Genomic DNA, 19,230 nt, shown 5'->3' on the forward strand with positions numbered 1-19,230 from the left:
TGAAGCTTTCTGTCCATATAAGACAAGTCTATGTCCTGGGAAATGTCCTTGTTACTTACAACGTCATGCTAATCACATTAGCGCACATTAGCTCAACAGTCCAACAGGGGGGGACACCGATCCTGTAGAGGTTTTTAACATTATTTTTGAATGACTACCTCATCCCTGTACCCCACACATACAATGATCAGTAAGGTTCCTCAGTCGAGCAGTGAATTTCAAATACAGATTCAACCACAAAGACCAGGGAGGTTTTCTAATGCCTCACAAAGAAGGGCACCTATTCGTAGATGGGTAAAAGAAAAGCAGACATTGACTATCCCTTTCAGTTATTATTTACACCTTGGATGGTGTATCAATACACCCAATCACTACAAAGATACAGACATCCTTCCTAGGTCAGTCAGTTCCTGCAGTGGAAGGAAACCACTCAGGGATTTCACCATGAGGCCAATGGTAACTTTAAAACAGCTATAGCATTTAATGGCTGTGATAGGAGAAAACTGAGGATGGACTAACATTGTAGTTACTCCACAGTACTAACCTAATTGACAGAGTGAAAAGAAGGAAACCTGTACAGAATTTTTTTTTTTTATCAAACACATGCATTCATTTGGCAACAAGGCACAAAATTAATATTGCCAAAAATTTGGTAAGGCAATTAACTTTTTGTTCTGAATATAATGTTATTTTTGTGAAAAATTCAATACGAGTTACAGTTTTGAGTACCACTCTCCATATTTGTTTATTTTCACCTGAATTAACTAGGCAAGTCAGTTAAGAACACATTTTTATGTATAATGACAACCTACCAGGGAACAGTGAGTTAGCTGCTTTGTTCAGGGGCAGAATGACAGATTTTCACCTTGTCTGCTCAGGGATTCAACCCAGAAACCTTTCGGCTACTGACCCTATGCTCTAACCACTAGGCTACCTGCCACCCCAATTTTCAAACATAGTCGTGGCTGTATCATGCAAATGTTTCTAATCGTTAAGGACTGGGGAGTTTTTCAGGATAAAAAAAAAATATTGAATGGAGCTAAGCACAGGCAAAATTCTAGAGGAAAACTTGGTTCAGTCTGCTTTCCATCAGAGACTGGGAGATGAACTCGCCTTTCAGCAGGACAATAACCTAAAACACAAGGCCAAATCTACATTGGAGTTGCTCACCAAGAAGAAAGTGAGTGTTTCTGAGTGGCCGAGTTACAGATTTGACTTAAATCTGCTTGAAAATGAATGGCAAGACCTGAAAATGGTTGAAGAATTTTGAAAAGAATAGTTGGCAAATTATGCACAATAGAGGTGTGGAATGCTCTTAGAGACTTCCCAAGAAAGATACTCAGCTGTAATCGCTGCCAAAGGTGCTTCTTCAAAGTATTGACTCAGGGATGTGAATACTTATGTAAAAGAGATATTTCTGCATTTAATCTTCAATAAATTTGCAGAAATGTCTAAAAACATGTTTTCACTTTGTCGTTATGGGGTATTGTGTGTAGATGGGTGGCAAAAAATATTTAATCCATTTTGAATCAAAGGGTATGGACCACGTCAAATTGGCTAGCTACAGCTAACAAGCTAACTTTCAGGGGATAAATTAGATACCTATATACAAATATTGTTGGATTTGTTTGACATCTATAGTAGTAATGATAGTAGTCAGACTGACAACTTTACCAGGACGAGTTGTGAATAAAAAAATGGCTACTTGCCTATGTCAAGCTCTTTCCAGAAAGCCTAATCCCTGATGAAGCAAGCTAAATTACACAAATGTTCCTCTCTGCCCCATAGCATGTGTACAATTGCCTGAAATTAACTTTAAAAATACAAAATTCTCTCTGCCTCATTGCCAAATGTGTAGAATAGCTTGAGATCAATTACAAAACTGCATATTTTTCTCTTTACAAAAGCAACATTTTCTCTCAGCCTCATGGCAAAATGTGTTGAATAGCTTTCTTGTGGGGGGTAAAAACAGCCCCAGACCATACAAAACTATCGGTAGTTGAAAATGAGTTGGAAACACACTGAACTTTGGAGTTTTATTAGGTACATGGAAACTTAAGCGAAAAAGTAAAGTTTGTGTGCACTATGTCATCACGCACTGATTTTTATCCGCAGCAAGTCTGTTTGGTGAAAACACCAATGGTGGGAAATGGCGCATACGCTGATTTTAAAATATATGGATGAAAATCTGTCACCAATTGGATGGAACACGAGCTAGTGGCATGTTTATTTTTCTTAAAAATGTGCTTGTTATAATCTTTTGGATCGCAACTTTCAGTTAGTTTGGCCTTCTGAACAAAAGGTTTTGATTTGAGTCAGATTTGGCAGATGATCTGACAGATGTCAGCCTATGGGTATGTAGAATAAACAAAGAAAGTAATATGAAAATATAACAATGGCAATATGACAGTATGTCTAGGTCATAAGGATGATGATAACAAACTTGGATACCTCCTGCGCCTCGTCATGTTGCTTCGGCCTGTTGTTTACGAAGTTTTACTTTGTTTTATAATTTTCTTTGTTTTATAATTGTTTGTGTCAACACCTGCTACCAACTAGCCAGCTAGCTAGCTAGCTAGGTTGCAATGGCGCCCGCTTCACCTGGAATAGCTAACAAACTTTTCCAGCGCTGTAGAAGCTGTGTTTATTACACTCTTGTCCAGGACAATATTGACAATCCAGAGTTCCAATGCGGCAATTGTTTGCTAGCAGAGAAATATAGGAATGAAGTGGCTATGCTTAGCAAGCAAATATCAATACAAACAGCACAGGAATGAAATCATCAACATGTATTGATCACATCTTTACTAATGCAGCAGAAATTTGCTTTAAAGCAGTATCCAAAACTATCAATTCCAAATCACTTGTATGACACCCTATGCCATAATCTTTTACTGGGGTAACTGGCCCCCGGGGGCGGGGCATTTACCACGGTACTTTAAAAAAAACGCCCCTTTTCAAAAAGCAACATTTCATGAAATAGCTAAAATAAAAGTGTAAACTGTAGCCATTTATTTCCCTTTACAGTTTATTCGCCTAAGCATGACCTTCATCCACATACCATATTTTTTTCCAAACGTTGTTTTTTTTTGTGTCAGCAATTAGACATTATTCTTATGGGGGGGGCTAGTTACACTCTGGTACCCTATACCCAAACGCGCTTCAGCCCAGCTCAAATGAAAAAGGGGAGATCAGGTGCTTGACTGAGGGACTTGAAAATCCCCAAAACATTCCTTACCCCAGGATACTTCAACTGGTGACTATGTGGGAGAATACAGAAAAGGAGCACTCTGTTTCTGCATAAATCCGATTTATTGACGGGACAAGCAAGCAATAGGTTTATGTTTGGTGTCACCTATATACCCTCGCAGGGGAGTGTCATGCTCGTCATGTCAGTTATGTCAATACCGTCAGTAGTAGTAGCAAACTAGACAGGTTATTCAAACAAAAGTAAGATCATCATTCAAGGTTCCTACACATACATTCCACTTGAATAACAAAAGACAGAAATAAACAAAGAATAACAGATTTACAAAAAAAGATGAGAAAGAGAGCTGTTCATTCAGACCATTTGGCTTGACGCAATCTGAGCTGTCAATCCAAAGTGCCTCTCCCTGTAACAATTTCCTCACAATATTGCCCCCTCTGGAGTAAAGAGAAACTTTCTCAATTCCCCAGAATTTCAAGGTTGAGGCTGAGCCATGATTGGCATTCACTCAATGCCACACGATCGTATAGTCCATATTTTTGATGCAGTTAGCTGTTTTGTGTTTACCTATTCTTAATTTGAGCGTGCGTTTTGTCTGATATATAGGTGCCTCCCACACTTTTCCTACTCAAGGCTCTGATGAAGGCGATTCATGCCAAAACATAAGCCTATTGTTCATTCTAATATTTTTGGGATCCTAACATGGTCCTCACCCTTACGGAAAAACCACATGAATTTCAAGTGATCAAATGTGATCTTATGTGACAACACGTGAAGCAACATGTGAAACTACACGTGACAACATGTGAAACAACACGATTTCATACATGAAATCACATGTTTTTTCCATAAGGGCAATGACGTTCTCGGAATGTTGTATCATGGTCCCCTGGAGGTTTTGTCTAGCTCCTAGTTTGTTCCAGGGATGTCGCCGAGGACAAGTTTGGGATGTTCTTGGGATATTGTCTCGTGTTTTTCTGGAGTTTTTTGTCTAGCTCAAATATTGTCACGTGTAGTTTCATGGTATCCCATGTACAAATTTTGCATCCCCATGGCCACATTTATTTCACATGAGATTATGTTTTTACATATGTAGTTTCATGTTATCACATGCATTTATTTACATGTTGATATTATGTGAAATGCATGTGTTGTTTCTGTAAGGGAATATACATAACATTTTAAATCAAAGCTTCAAACTTTCTGCAGTTGGGTTGCAAAATTCCAGTTACCTTCCCAATATTCTCAGATTTTCAAAAAATCCTGGTTGCAGATTTCTTGTTTACTCCGTCTTCATCATGGGAATTTTATAACCAGGATTTCTGGAAAACCTGTGAATTGGGGGAAATCTACCATCATTTTGCAAACCCATCTGAAACTAGGCTCTGAGATGCAGTTGTTAAGTGGCACCTCAGAGACTCATGGACAATGATCTTCCATGGACGGGTTGGGCTCTCAGATGTTCCAGATACAGACATTGGTCTTGCTGTCAAGGCGCACGGAACTGGGCTTGGCTGAGGGGCTGTACACAGACAGCATGGTCTGCCTCTGCACCAGGGAGAAGTGAACCAGGCTGATCTGACGACCTGCAGACAGGGACAACAACAGCACAGAGACAAACTAGCTCGTATACAAACATGGCAAAAATACCATTGGTTGTTATGGGCGACACCTTTAGCTCCACAGGGCAGACCTTCAGCTCAGGACAGTGGGAAGACACAAGTTGTTGATTGAAAGTGCATGGTATGAGTTAATTAGGAGCAGGTGCCTTTTCTAGGGACTGTTCTGCACTGCAACGATTGAGGATTTACAGATTTACTCCCGGGCTGGGGTCCGCCCCTATATATAGACCCCATGGCCTCGACACACGTTCTCTTTAATTTTCTCGGCGGACGTCCATAAGGCTTGAGGTACACATTTTCTAAAGTTTGCTTGGTAAGTCACTGGTAAGTGTACTATCTTGAAAGTATACTCACTAGCTGTTTGCACATGGCCGCCCCTCATCTTGAGTGGTCCACTCACTGCTGCGGTTGGTCTGTATCTTCCGACCGTGTTTTGTTAGCATCACACTACGACTCCATGTGCATCCATTAATATGGTGGCTCTTGCTGCCACAAACTGTAATTTACCTTACACAACTTTCTGAATGGCTTGTTCCATGTGTGTTGTGAATTTCATTAACATGCTGCTCCCCGCGCCAGGTTCCTATTCCTCCAAGCGGGTCACGACATAAGCTCTCCCAGGGCGTTGGAACCCTGCAGCGTGGCCCTGTTGGCTTGGCTGAGCTTATGGCTACCCTTTGTGACAGGTGTGAGGGTGGCATCCCCCCTGGGGATCCACATACCTTGTGTATGCACGGCCTGGGTCTGAGTTACGCGGAGAGGGTGGTGGAGAGCCCTACTGGATGCCTGTTTTGTGTGATGTTCTCAGAGGGCCTACACCTGACGCGATTGGAGGCCTTGCGCGAGTGGGTCGGCTAGGCTCTGGCTCAGGCTGGGGACGAGCTCCCTCCCTCAGGAGTGGTGCACCAGCGAGCTGTTAGTCCATCCACTGGGACCACTACCCCTCCCAGGAAGTGTGGCCGGAACCACCGCAGGCAGAGTCCATCTGCTGCCAGTCCTGGATGAGGGCAGGAGTCAGGCCACTGGGACCACCTTGAATGGAGAGCGCATGCCCTGCGTCAGAAGGTTGATAGCTTCAATGGCAATGACAGCTGTTCCCTGTTGGCCAGTGATAGGCTGGTCCTGCAGGATGAACCTGGCACTGTGAGTGGGGCTACCAGGCCATCAAAAGCCAGCAGCGGGGCTTCCTTGCCCCCAGCGGCTTGAGAGGCTATGAGGAGCCAACTCATTTGGGTAGCCACTGAACTGGACATCAGACTGGTGGACACCCACTTGCAACCAAACTACGGTGGGGTCCCTCTCCTGCCCCATCGCCTCGCGCTGAGGGACAACAGCGGGGAGGGGCACAGCGTGTGGTGGAGCAACAACTTGTAAACTCTCACCGCCATAGGGACGTGCATGGGAGACCCAGGCACTCGGAGCGCCAGAGGAGAGGCGGGCCCTGGCAGGACCCCTGAAACACCCTTCCCCGGCCTCGGCCGCTTCTCCCGGTCTCAAAGGGCAAATTGGGAGGAGGGTGTGGCCTCCTCTGGGTGTTGTCCACAATGCTCGAGGGGGTACCGATTCCAATTTCGGTGCTGTCCACCGTCTTTCAGGGGCCTTCGTGTCACCACTGTGGAAGAACCCCTGGAGAAGAAAACCTTTAGCCTTGTGAGTCTGGAAGGAGAGTTTAGAGTTTAACCAGACACCTAGGTATTTGTAGTTGTCCACATTTTTGAATTCAGAACCGTCCAGAGAAGTGATGCTAGACGGGTGGGCGGGTGCGGTCAGTGATCGGTTGTAGAGCATGCTTTTAATTTTACTTGCATTTAAGAGCAGTTGGAGGCAACAGAAGGACTATTGTATGACATTGAAGCTCGTTTGGAGATTTGTTAACAGTGTACAAAGAAGGGCCAGATGTACACAGAATGGTGTCGTCTGCGTAGAGGTGGATCAGAGAATCAGTAGAACCAGGCGAGGCAGTCATTTAAGAAACCAAGGCTATTGAGTCTGCCAATAAGAATGCGGTGATTGACAGAGTCGAAAGCCTTGGCCAGGTTGATGAAGACGGCAGCACAGTACTGTGTTTTATTGATGGCAGTTATGATATCGTTTAGGAGCTTGAGCGTGGTTGAGGTGCACCCATGACCAGCTCGGAAACCAGATTGCATAGTAGAGAAGGTACTGTGGGATTCGAAATGGTCTGTGATCTGTTTGTTGACTTGGCTTTTAAAGATTTTAGAAAGGCAGGGCAGGATGGATATAGGTCTATAACAGTTTGGGTCTAGAGTATCTCTCCCTTTGAAGAGATGGATGACCGCGGCAGCTTTCCAGTCTTTGGGGATCTCAGACGATACGGAAGAGAGGTTGAACAGGCCATTAATAGGGGTTGATTTGTAGGGATCCAGATTTTGCAGCTCTTTCAGAACATTAGCTGTCTGGATTTGGGTGGAGAAGAAGCGGGGGGGGGGGGGGGCTTGGGCAAGTTTTTGCAGGGGGTGCAGGGCTGTTGACCGGCCAGGGGTAGCCAGGTGGAAAGCAGGTCCAGACGTAGAAATATGCTTCTTGAAATTCTCGATTATCGTAGATTTATTGATGGTGGCAGATTTTCCTAGCCTCAGTGCAGTGGGCAGCTGGGAGGAGGTGCTCTTATTCTCCATGGACTTTACATTGTCTCAAAACTTTTTGAAATTAGTGCTACAGGATGCACATTTCTGTTTGAAAAAGCTAACCTTAGCTTTCCTAACTGACTGTGTACATTGGTTCCTGACTTCCCTGAAAAGTTGTATATTGCGGGGGCTATTCGATGCTAATGCAGAACGCCACAGGATGTTTTTGTGCTGGTCAAGGGCAGTCAAGTCTGGGGTGAACCAAGGGCTATATCTGCTTTTTTAATGAGCAACCAGGTATGCTCTACTGACTGGATGAGGTCAATATCCTTCCAGGATGCCCGGCACAGGTCGATTAGAAAGGCTTGCTCACTGAAGTGTTTTAGGGAGCATTTGACAGTGATGAGGGGTGGTCGTTTGACCGCGGACCCATTACGCACGCAGGCAATGATCACTGAGATCCTGGTTGAAGACAGCAGAGGTGTATTTAGAGGGCAAGTTGGTCAGGATGATATCTAAGAGGGTGCCCATGGTTACAGATTTAGGGCTGTACCTGGTAGGTTCCTTAGTAATTTGTGTGAGATTGAGGGCATCAAGCTTAGATTGTAGGACGGGGTGTTAAGTATATCTCTGTTTAGGTCACCTAACAATACGAACTCTGAAGATAGATGGGGGGGCAATCAATTCACATATGGTGTCCAGGGCACAGCTGGGGGCTGAGGGGGTCTATAAAGAAGCAGCAACGGTGAGAGACTTGTTTCTGGAAAGGTGGATTTTTAAAAGTAGAAGCTCGAATTGTTTGGGCACAGACCTGGATAGTATGACAGAACTCTGCATGCTCTCTCTGCATTAGATTGCATCTCCGCCCCCGTTGGCAGTTCTATCTTGTCGGAAAATGTTTTAGTTGGACTAGAGGGAGACTCAACGAACTGCTGCAAATAACTGCTGTTTTTATGTGCAAGTTTATGTTTAAGATGTAATTCAGCACAAGCAGCACTTTTTTCAACACTTTTATAAGCCATAAAATGCGTGTTCTATCTACTTCCACACGCTACAACCAGCACTGCAGCTGCAATGAATGGGTATAGCAAAGTCTTCCGATAAGCGTGTGTTGTTATTATTAGCGGCTTGTGTCTTTTTTAATATCAAGGAATATTTGACTTTCTCTGGTCATAAGAGTAACAACGGGAATTGGTGCACGAGGCAGAAATAATGCAGTGCTGCTTTAGTTCCACAATCAGCTAGAAGACTGTGTCTCCTTTTCTAAGCAGAGGGAAGGAGGGGGGAAGGAGGGTGAGTTAGGTGAAGCTAGCCTCACCACTGCTCCCTCCCCTCAGACTGACCATCAGATGCAGGCCATCGATTCAGTAAAAAAAAAAAGCTAATGATTATACTCACTTAGCGGTGCCTCACAAGTAATACAATATATGATCACGTACCTACAGTATTTAAACATTATTTAAAAATGCTCTTTGAAGAACAACATTGGCCGGGCAATTCAAGCATAGCCAATCTGCATGGATAATGTATTGTACCTATAGCCAACTGCACAAACCTCATTGCTACAGAACTGTTTTTAATTGGTTAATGTTGCATAGACTTACTTTTTTCAAGTCAAAAATCTGAGCAATAGATCACCATTTTGTATGCATTCAGTTTCGTTCAGCGTTAACTACTTTGCGTGGCGGTTTGTACTAAATGACATGTTTCCCCAAAACGGTGCTCATTCTTACTTTTCGGTAGGTTTGCTCTCGTTTTGTGGGTGTTGTGAGGTGTGGCCTGGTCAGTATGGGTGTGACCATTTGAAATCACCAAACGTATGCAACACACCATATACAACCACCCTCTGGGCTATCATAATCACGCCGTTCTTCAACTGGTCATTCTGGGGTGTATTTTTTCCACTGATTCTGCTAAACTTTTCCTAAACGAAAGCAAACAGAACAAAACGGGAAGTGACCTACCTGAAGTTGTCCAAAAGAAACTCTCTGCAAAATTGTTTGGATACATTAGTCCAAACAGTACAGTACAGTTTCCTTTGAATTAAACGTTGAACACCATTCTGTCCTACTGAATGCACCACTGTTAGTTAAGTACACAGACAAATATACAGTGTTTACAGTAAAAAGAGTATCCATGTGAACATTACCATGCAACAAGCAGGAGCAAGTGAAGGCAAGCAAAGCAATGAAGCCACCAACAGAACATTTGCAAACATTTGCCAGTGAATAAAGGAAAAATATCAGGAAAGAGTAGAGAACACAATGCTGTATGTCTATAGACAATGTTGGTCCACTTATCTGATGTTAGATGCACTGAAATCAATACCAAATGCCTAAATCCATTTTGACACTCCCGATTTCAACACACAATGGTCCTGGTCTCCATAAATAGTCATGCTCTATTCTCATGCTAGTTGAAGGGTTGACGACAGACAGATATGGCCATGAGGGAAAAACCCCATTATCAAGTGTTATGGGCTCCTCTGTGTCACTTCATTGTTTCTGACTATACCTCCAGGGTGACTCAGATCGCATCACTACTTCCCGGGACACAAAGGGAACACACAAAGGAAAACAGAGTCATGAAAACCAATATACTTTATATGAGGAGCGTCTATTGAAAAGGGAGAGGGACTGTTAATGACGTGTTGATATCTCCATATTCGCTTTCCCCTTTTTCTTATATTCACGTTTTCTTTTTGATTATGTAAAATGTGTTTTATAAATTACAATTTAATATGTACTTTCAATAAACTCTGACTTGACTTTGGAGTGATACTAACCTTAGCTTTAACAGGCTCTGTCTTTTCCTTTTGAACTCTGAGGTCAGAGAATGATGATTTCTTGGCGCTGGTCTGTTCTTTGGGATCCCTCTCAGGGTCAACTCCTTCTCTGTGCCTCCTCTCTCGACGTTTACCCCTCTCTTCCTCCCTCTCTCTGTCCAACCCCTTATGTTCCCTGTGCACTTGCTCCTCTTCTCTGGATTCACCATCATGTCTCTGACTTTCACCTGCATCCTGTAACACAAATATACCCCAGGATGTGAGCCAGCAGTCTGTAGGGTGAAGTTGCCCCTAGCCTAGATGCTGATCTTGGGTCAGTTTTGCATTTCCCCCACTAATGGTTAAGGTTAGGATTGGGGGAGAGGAAGATTATCCTAGATCTGTACCTATACTCTAAAAAATAAAGGTGCATGATGGAACCAAATAAGGTTATTGAGAGCGATGCCATAGGACACGTGTCAAATTCAGTCCACGGAGAGTCGAGTGGCTGTGGGTTTTCGCTCCTCCCTTGTAATTGATTGATGAATTAAGGTCATTAATTAGTAAAGAACTCCCCTCACCTATTTGTCTAGGTCTTAATTGAAAGGAAAAAACATGGAATGAGTTTGACAGCCCTGACACAGGGGAACAATAAATGGAATGGTTCTTTTAAGAATTTAGGGGTTTTATTCACATATTTCCCAGGGTGCCTTTTTAAGTACATTTTTGAGTTGCCAGTACCACCCATGACTGTGTTTACTAGTGACAGAGATATAGTTGTTGCATGCACTCATTTTTAATTATGTGGCCTTAACCAAGTGAAATCCTAAGTGAAGATGTGAAGATGATCATTTAAATGTTGTTCTTGAAGACAATACATTTTGTGTAGTATTTCATAGGGCCTAGATTTTCCCTAGTAAAGTGGCCTGGAGCAGACAGTTTACAGGCCACATCAGGCCTGCATGTCACATTATGTTGGCTTTCAAAGTGATGTTTAATTCCTTTTGGAATCCAGCCAGTGGGGATATGCAACATATGGAATTTCTATTCACCTGCAACCTGCATTCAGAATGACTGCTAGGGTTGAGAAGACTATGATATGAGATTACCTTTTTAACATCTAAACTCCAAGTAACAGACTGGAATAGCTTAGAAAAATGATATTTATATGTGAGTAGCATAAGATTAATGAATCAATCAATGCAATTTTTAAAAATCTGCCTTCAATAGAGCATGCTGGGAAATATAATAATGATGGGAGTGGTTTTGGTTCAACTCTAATTATTAGCACCAACACTGGGGATATTTTACACCACTGAGTGGTAATTTAATTATTTACAGGGCTAATTTAACTCTTTAATTAACACTGTAAATGTTACACTGAAAAAGCAAGTGTCACACCTTGTCAGACCTTATATTGTATATATATATATATATATATATATATATATATATATATATATATATATATATATATATATATATATATATATATATATATATATATTTGGTTTGGTCAGGGTGTGATTTGGGGTGGGCATGTTTTGTTTTCTATGATTTTGTGTTTCTATGTTTTGGTCGGGTATGGTTCTCAATAAGGGACAGCTGTTTATCGTTGTCTCTGATTGGGAACCATACTTAGGTAGCCCTTTTTCACTCCTTTTGTTGTGGGTAGTTAACTTTGTTGGTGGCACTAATGCACTTTCATTTGTTGGTGACATTTTGAAATAAAAAGGAAACTATACGCTCCCCACGCTGCACTTTGGTCCACTTATTCCTTCCAGGAAGACACGGCCGTGACAGCAAGACTAGTTAAACCTGATGAATTTGCTGTGTGCTATGAAAGGGACACAGCTGCATGCTTCCATATATTTCAAGAACCTTTTAGAATTCTGAAGAACTGTAGACGCGACGTCAATAACCCCACACTTAACTCAAAGGTACTTTATCAGGCAATAGTTCTCCTAGGAATCTTAAGAGCTGAGAAAGAACCATATATTAATAAGCTTTATTTTTTTCAGTGTAGGGGAAACTTCACCCCAGAGTGTGAGCCAGCGGAGCCAGTCAGGCTTTGTTTGTGGTGTTGTTATCTAACATTACATTTTGGGGAGAAAAAACAAAACAACGTTTGGACAATATTGAAGACTCTTACGTTTTGTACTCTATTATCTTTGTGTCTCCTTACTTTCTCCTCCTTTTATTTTCTATGTTGCTCCCTATATTCTGAAATCAAGATGAAAAAAACAACAAAAAGTACTACCTCACTAATCATAGTAATTTAATCTTTTTGTTGTTGCTGGCTCACACTGGGGTGAAGTTTCCCCTTGCCTAGTTAAATAAAGGTTAAATAAATTAATAAGTAAAAATAAAAGTTAAGACGTTGACATAATTTTCACCTCGATAACTTTACCTTTGTCCTCCTTTTGTCCTGAATGCTCTCTGTCTGTGTATTTATTTTCTTTCCTTGTCTCTCCATCTTTGTAGCATTCTCTCTTTTAGATGCTCCCTCTCATTATGTTTCTCTCTTCTCACGATCATGGTCTTTCTCCCTGTCTCTCCCCATCTCTCAGACCTTTGCTTCCTGTCCCTCTCACCTGTTTCTCTCTCCTTCTCCTTCTTTTTATCCCTCTCATATGGCTCATCTCTTTCTCTTTCCCCCTCCTTACCCATTTCTCCTGCCTTTCCTCTCTCCCTGAACTATCATGTAGTTTGCCCTGACTGTCTGTTCCGATCCCTGTACTTGTCATTGTATGTGTTTTTAACCCCATCTTGCTCTCTCTTCTCCTTTCTTTGTCTCTCTCCTCCCTTTTGCCTGTCCTTTCTCGCGAGTCGACTTTCCATCTGTCCTTCTCTGTCTCTGGGTTTTGTCCTCTCTCAGGCACTGTCTCTCTCTCTCTTTTGGCCTCACTCTCTGGTGTCGGTCCACAACCTCCTCAGTCCTGTGTCTTCTCTCATGTTCATCTCTCCCATAGTCTTCATCATGTCCTCCACCCGACGTTGCACTTGATACAATCGGGACAATGTATTTTATTTTTACCCCTTATTCTCCCCAATTTCATTGTATCCAATTGGTAGTTACAGTCTTGTCTCATCGCTGCAACTCCCGTACAGACTTGGGAGAGGCGAAAGTCGAGAGCCGTGCATCCTTCGAAGCACAACCCAGCCAAGCTAATACAATATTATTCTCATTGACAACAGGCACAGCAATAACAAAGACTGGCTTTGCTGCAAAGAATATTGGTGTAACGTTATAACCACTAACAAAAGGGTTAGTTACCACTACCATTAGCTTTAACATCGTTAGCTAGCAAGCAAACTAACGCCCGGAGTTTAGCTAGCCTAGCTGTCTATCTCTACGTTTGCCACACATATGTGTACACTTGTTGTGTATCTAGTCACCAGTTTACCTTCTCAGGATGCATGTTATTGCCTTTATGTTCTTCCTTGTGAAATATTCAACTGATTTCAGAAATAAAGCTTCCAAACTTGTGTTGACATTATCCAGTGCCATGGCAGCAGATTTCGATTGCACAATCGCACTGAAACTAAGGTAAATGTGTCATGTTCCCTTGACAACAGGATCTTTAATCGATCAAATAGCAATTTCTGCAAGAAAGAACAAATCACCATGGATACACAGTTCAGTCCATAGAAATAGAATGACTAAATTCTTAGATTACTCAATTCCATTTCTATCGGGAAGCCTTTAATTATTTATTAAAAATTGTAATCTGTATTTATTGGTTTTGTTTAGTGTAGCCTGGGAGCCAGTCAGTTAAAATGATGATGATGATGGTGATTATTAGGCAGAGGTACTGAATTGATCACACTGAAAGCTATTCAAAGTTTTTATTGATGTGTGACAGAGATGATGATGAGACTAGAGAATGTTGCTATTCCTGAAATATGTAGTGGTCTCTACAGATGTTGGGCATGGGGTGGCGATTTTGTGTCAGTTCCTTGAAGGAGGGTTTCCACTAGCTGAATGTGATTGGTTAATAATCTAACACATTTTGGGGGTGTTGTATGGTTTTCAACATTTAACACATTAACTGCAGGGATTGACACAAAATGTCTTGGAAAAAATGTACACAAATCATGTTTTGCCAACACTGGGATTGGATTAAAAGTAACACAACACGTGTCATCCTTAATTAGACACACGGATGTCTTTTTTTAAATCACTCAGCTGAGTGTAGAAATGGGCGGGGGTTATGACTTTGTGGGAAGAGATTGGTAGAAGCTAGTGACGACCCTGAGGTAGTACAGAACGCAAACGTGCGCTGGGAGAGGAGTGCGTTGAAAGAGTGCGGCTGCTGTAGGTTATTGCAAGTGGAGGACTACCCGAACTCTGCGCGGTATGAGGGAAGCAGCGTGATATTATTGAAGAATGAGACAAGAAAATAAGGCAAATGAGCGTATACTTTATTGCAGAGTGGAAGAATAATCAATGCCCACTTTTTCCAGGGCAAAATGGGCTCAGATGCGGTTGAACTAACGTGAGCGCAATCTGTGGTTGACATCCGAAAGGCTCTGCGCGCTCTCCGCGCAGGAGGTTTAACATTGGTGACAGTTTAATAAAGAATAGAAGAAGCTTCTGTTGTTGAGGTCTTTACTCCAACATCCCATCAAAACTGTGGGCGCAAAGAAACGAATGTCAATAGACAGTATGACGGCTGTACGAAGCGCCCATGCACATAATGGGAGCTCCGCTGGATCAAAGGAGGATGGACAAAACACACCGAGCCCGGTTAACACCGGCCCCAATACAAACGTATTTCCACCGGCAGACACCGGCGATGACAAGTCTGGGTCTTCCGTCGGTGAACTAACTCAGACATGGATTCAGTTTACAAAGACATTCGTGCTCATTTTTCCCATATATGTTTTGGGATATTTTGAATTCAGTTTCAGTTGGCTCTTAATAGGACTTGTAATATTTTTCTGGTGGAGGAGAAACACAGGAGGCAAGAACACCCGACTGTACAGAGCCTTGGCGTTCTTTGAACAGGAGGAGAGAACTGTCAAACAAAGTCTGACAGCTTCTGATTTGCCATCATGGGTAAGACCAAGATGCATTTATAAAGGCAGCACCAAAAAAAAAAACTGCACAAAATGTTATCTTTATCCCCCTATTCAGTTAGCCAGTCTGGATTATTATTATATGGCTATATTACTACCACATTTGATTAGCCTACATCAAATGTATTTGAACATGTTTTTTTCTATAACCCAAATAAGCCTAGCACACATTAATCATTTAGTTGTTTTTGAGTTTCTAAGAAAACCATCACTCTGGGATCTGAACACAGAACAGTGTTGACCTGTAAAGCTCTGATCACACAGCTGTCCCCAGCAGTGACATTAGACAAAGCCCCTCTAAATACAGCATTGCACAATGGTAAACCGGACACCAGAGTGGGAGGGACACATGGGCCCCAATCACATAACTAATAACACCTTGCATGCATGATTATGCCTGGAAGATGCACCCAATCGAACCATCACTTATTGTTCGCCTGGTTCTAGGTCTGATTGTACAATCATTGGCATGACGATGAGTGACAAGGAGTTGGTATGATGGCAAAAACAGTCTGGCACTCAGGCGAGCAAAACGTAGGGCCATAGGAGAAACCCCCAACTTAAACGCAACTTGTCAATAATGCCGCCTGACTCAAGTTGAAGACGTCAACTAGGCCTTTACTTGATGAGGTTAATTATTCATAATTTATAAGCTGCTTGAGATCTACTCAGCAAGTGTCAAATTAGGATAGTATCATTGTTTGTCTGTCTCTTCCTTTTTAGCTGACAAGGTGACTACTCATTAGGTTAATGGAGAAAAACGTGGGGGAACATCAACTTTCACCCTATTTTTATCCTAAATGTTTGGCTTGTCACACTGTCATGCCTTGTGACTTCTCTCCTAAGACACATCTTTCCAAAGGGCTCTGTTAAAGTAGTTATTGCGGGTACTTCATCAACTTTTAGTGTGTATAGAACCCTGCTGGAGTTAGTGTGATGAACTAGCTCTGAAGGTCTCTCTCTAAAGAGGACTTAACTCGATTTAGAAGTAAATGAAATGTCTGCCTCAGTGCTGGTCCACGCCGGTAGCTGTCAGCAGCAACGATTCAGTGAGTCAGTATATTATACTATTATACTTGCCTTCTTACCTTCTTTTTCGGGCTTCAGACAGCCAGGTATCTAACCCTCGACTATCTACACGTCTTATGTATCTACTTTATTAATATTTTCCTACATCTAGACGTCTCTCAAATTCGTACTTCTTTCTCCATTACTACGGCATATTCTCACAATCTACGCATATACCTCCTTTCCGTTAGTTTACATAGGTAGTGGCCACAGATAGCATTGGTAGTGGCCACAGATACCTCGTGTCATTACAGACCCACTAATATACTCTTGATCAGGTTCCGCTTAGATCTCAAAATTAGCTAGTTTACATTGGTACTGCAGATACCTCGTGTCATTTCAGACAAGTCACTGGGGACTTCTTCCTTCCTAGGTGGCTTTTACATCCAATTCCTGTCTTCCAATTGCATAGAATACTACCTATATCAGGGTTCTCTACACAAAATTCTAAAGACAGGTCACCAGATCAGTATGCCCATCGGATTCTAAAGATCAATATCCAAACCACACAACAATCATTCAAAATATTTCTCTAAATGTAGCCCGAACGTCAATTCCCCAAATCTGTGAATAAAGATTTACTGACCTTTTTCTTGTAGGATGGGAAAAGCAATGTTAGTTGGATTCCGTCACCGTCTCTGTCAACCTTAGATATATACCGGCCTGTTATAGAACCCCAATGTCAGGGGACAGGTCTTTAATTTTTGGGTCAAGGACCCGCAGGTGCACGGTTTTCGGCGTGTTACTTCGGGACGACAGGGGCAGGTATTGGAATCCGGCTCGAAGGACCAAATTGTTTTCAGAATTTCAATTAATCTACTCCATCTACAACCGAGTTTGTAAGGTTCTGGTTTAAATGAAACGGACAGAGTTCCCAGCTTACAATAGTCAAAATGTGTATTCACGAGAGCATTCTCAAGTCCATTATACAAAGACATCCATTTTATACTTGTGCACATACTTCCACACAAACAGTAGGTATCCTACGCACATGCATACACACGAACAGTAGGTGAGTTGTATCCTTCTCCAGAGTTCTCACCCCTGTGTATCACTACCCAGCCGACAGTTCCATTCCCACGAGATTAGGGGAACCTTGAGAAGTACTCCCTGTCCTATCATAAGTTTCTCAGAGTTCTAGCCAGGTCGGGTCAACCACAGTTTAATTGTTCTCAGTATTTTCTTAGGCACACACAAACACACACATTTCTCTCCCTCCCAGTCCAACCTAGCCTAACTTCTTCGATATAGGGGGCGCTCTTTTAATTTTTGGATAAAAAAACGTTCCCGTTTTAAACAAGATATTTTGTCACAAAAAGATGCTCGACTATGCATATAATTGACAGCTTTGGAAAGAAAACACTCTGACGTTTCCAAAACTGCAAAGATATTATCTGTGAGTGCCACAGAACTGATGCTACAGGCGAAACCAAGATGAAATTTCAAGCAGGAAATGCCCCAGATTTTGAAGGCGCTGTGTTCCAATGTCTCCTTATATGGCTGTGAATGCGCCTACACTTTCTGTCGTTTCCCCAAGGTGTCTGCAGCGTTGTGACGTATTTGTAGGCATATCGTTGGAAGATTGACCATAAGAGACTACATTTACCAGGTGCTTGCTTGGTGTCCTCCGTTGCAATTATTGCGTAATCTCCAGCTGCATGCATTTTTCCACTTGCTTCAGAGGAGAAACCCAACTGCCACAAATTACTTATCATTGAATAGATATGTGAAAAACACCTTGAGGATTGATTCTAAACAACGTTTGCCATGTTTCTGTCAATATTATGGAGTTCATTTTGAAAAAAGTTTGGCGTTGTAATGACTGAATTTTCAGGTTTTTTTCTTAGCCAAACGTGATGAACAAAACGGAGCGATTTCTCCTACACAAATAATATTTTTGGAAAAACTGAACATTTGCTATCTAAATGAGAGTCTCCTCATTGAAAACATCAGAAGTTCTTCAAAGGTAAATTATTTTATTTGAATGCTTTTCTTGTTTTTGTGAAAATGTTGCCTGCTGAATGCTAGGCTTAATGCTATGCTAGCTATCAATACTCTTACACAAATGCTTGTGTAGCTATGGTTGAAAAGCATATTTTGAAAATCTGAGATGACAGTGTTGTTAATAAAAGGCTAAGCTTGTGAGCCAATATATTTATTTCATTTCATTTGCGATTTTCATGAATAGTTAACGTTGCGTTATGCTAATGAGCTTGAGGCTATGATTACGCTCCCGGATACGGGATTGCTCGACGCAAGAAGTTAATACTTTAATTATTCCTTATACATGCTACATAAACTATAATCCCTAATGGTTACGTTTCAGGGTAGAATTATTTAATCATTATCTTTAAACATATAAGTTCTTTTATCACCGATTAATTGGAATGGCCGTTTAATTAGGGCCGATTTCAAGTTTTCCTAACAATCGGTAATCGGCATTTTTGGACACCGATCATGGCCCATTACATTGCACTCCACAAGGAGACTGCGTGGCAGGCTGACTACCTGTTATGTGAGTGCGGCAAGGAGCTAAGGTAAGGCGCTAGCTAGCATTAAACGTATCTTATAAAAAACAATAAATCTTAACAATCACTAGTTAACTACACATGGTTGATGATATTACTAGTTTATTTAGCTTGTCCTGCATTGCATATAATCAATGCGGTGCCTGTTAATTTATCATTGAATCATAGCCACTTTGCCAAACGGGTGATATTAACAAGCGCATTCGCGAAAAAAGCACTGTCGTTGCACCAATGTGTACGTAAACATCAACACCTTTCTTACCATCAATACATATATTATATATTTTTAAACCTGCATATTTAGTTAATATTGCCTGCTAACATGAATTTATTTTAAGTTGGAAAATTGTGTCCCTTATCTTGCGTTCTG

At 41.8% G+C, this 19,230-nt stretch overlaps 1 protein-coding gene across 6 annotated transcripts in view; it reads left to right on the forward strand.

The window, feature by feature from the left end:
- Positions 1-14,472: 14,472 nt before the first annotated feature.
- The window catches only part of LOC139420706 (extended synaptotagmin-2-A-like), a 37,713-nt gene continuing 32,955 nt past the window's right edge, over positions 14,473-19,230 (forward strand). For 3 of the 6 annotated variants that reach the window (XM_071170935.1, XM_071170937.1, XM_071170936.1), the window contains exon 1: positions 14,508-15,244. In XM_071170935.1, the coding sequence (XP_071027036.1) occupies positions 14,837-15,244 (408 nt within the window). In that variant the 5' untranslated portion in view covers positions 14,508-14,836. Of the gene's footprint in view, positions 15,245-19,230 lie in introns of all 6 variants that reach the window. The other 3 variants (XM_071170934.1, XM_071170938.1, XM_071170939.1) reach the window with 3 other exon arrangements.

The sequence above is a fragment of the Oncorhynchus clarkii genome, chromosome 11 (genome assembly GCF_045791955.1).
Source record: "Oncorhynchus clarkii lewisi isolate Uvic-CL-2024 chromosome 11, UVic_Ocla_1.0, whole genome shotgun sequence".
Lineage (NCBI taxonomy): Eukaryota > Metazoa > Chordata > Actinopteri > Salmoniformes > Salmonidae > Oncorhynchus > Oncorhynchus clarkii.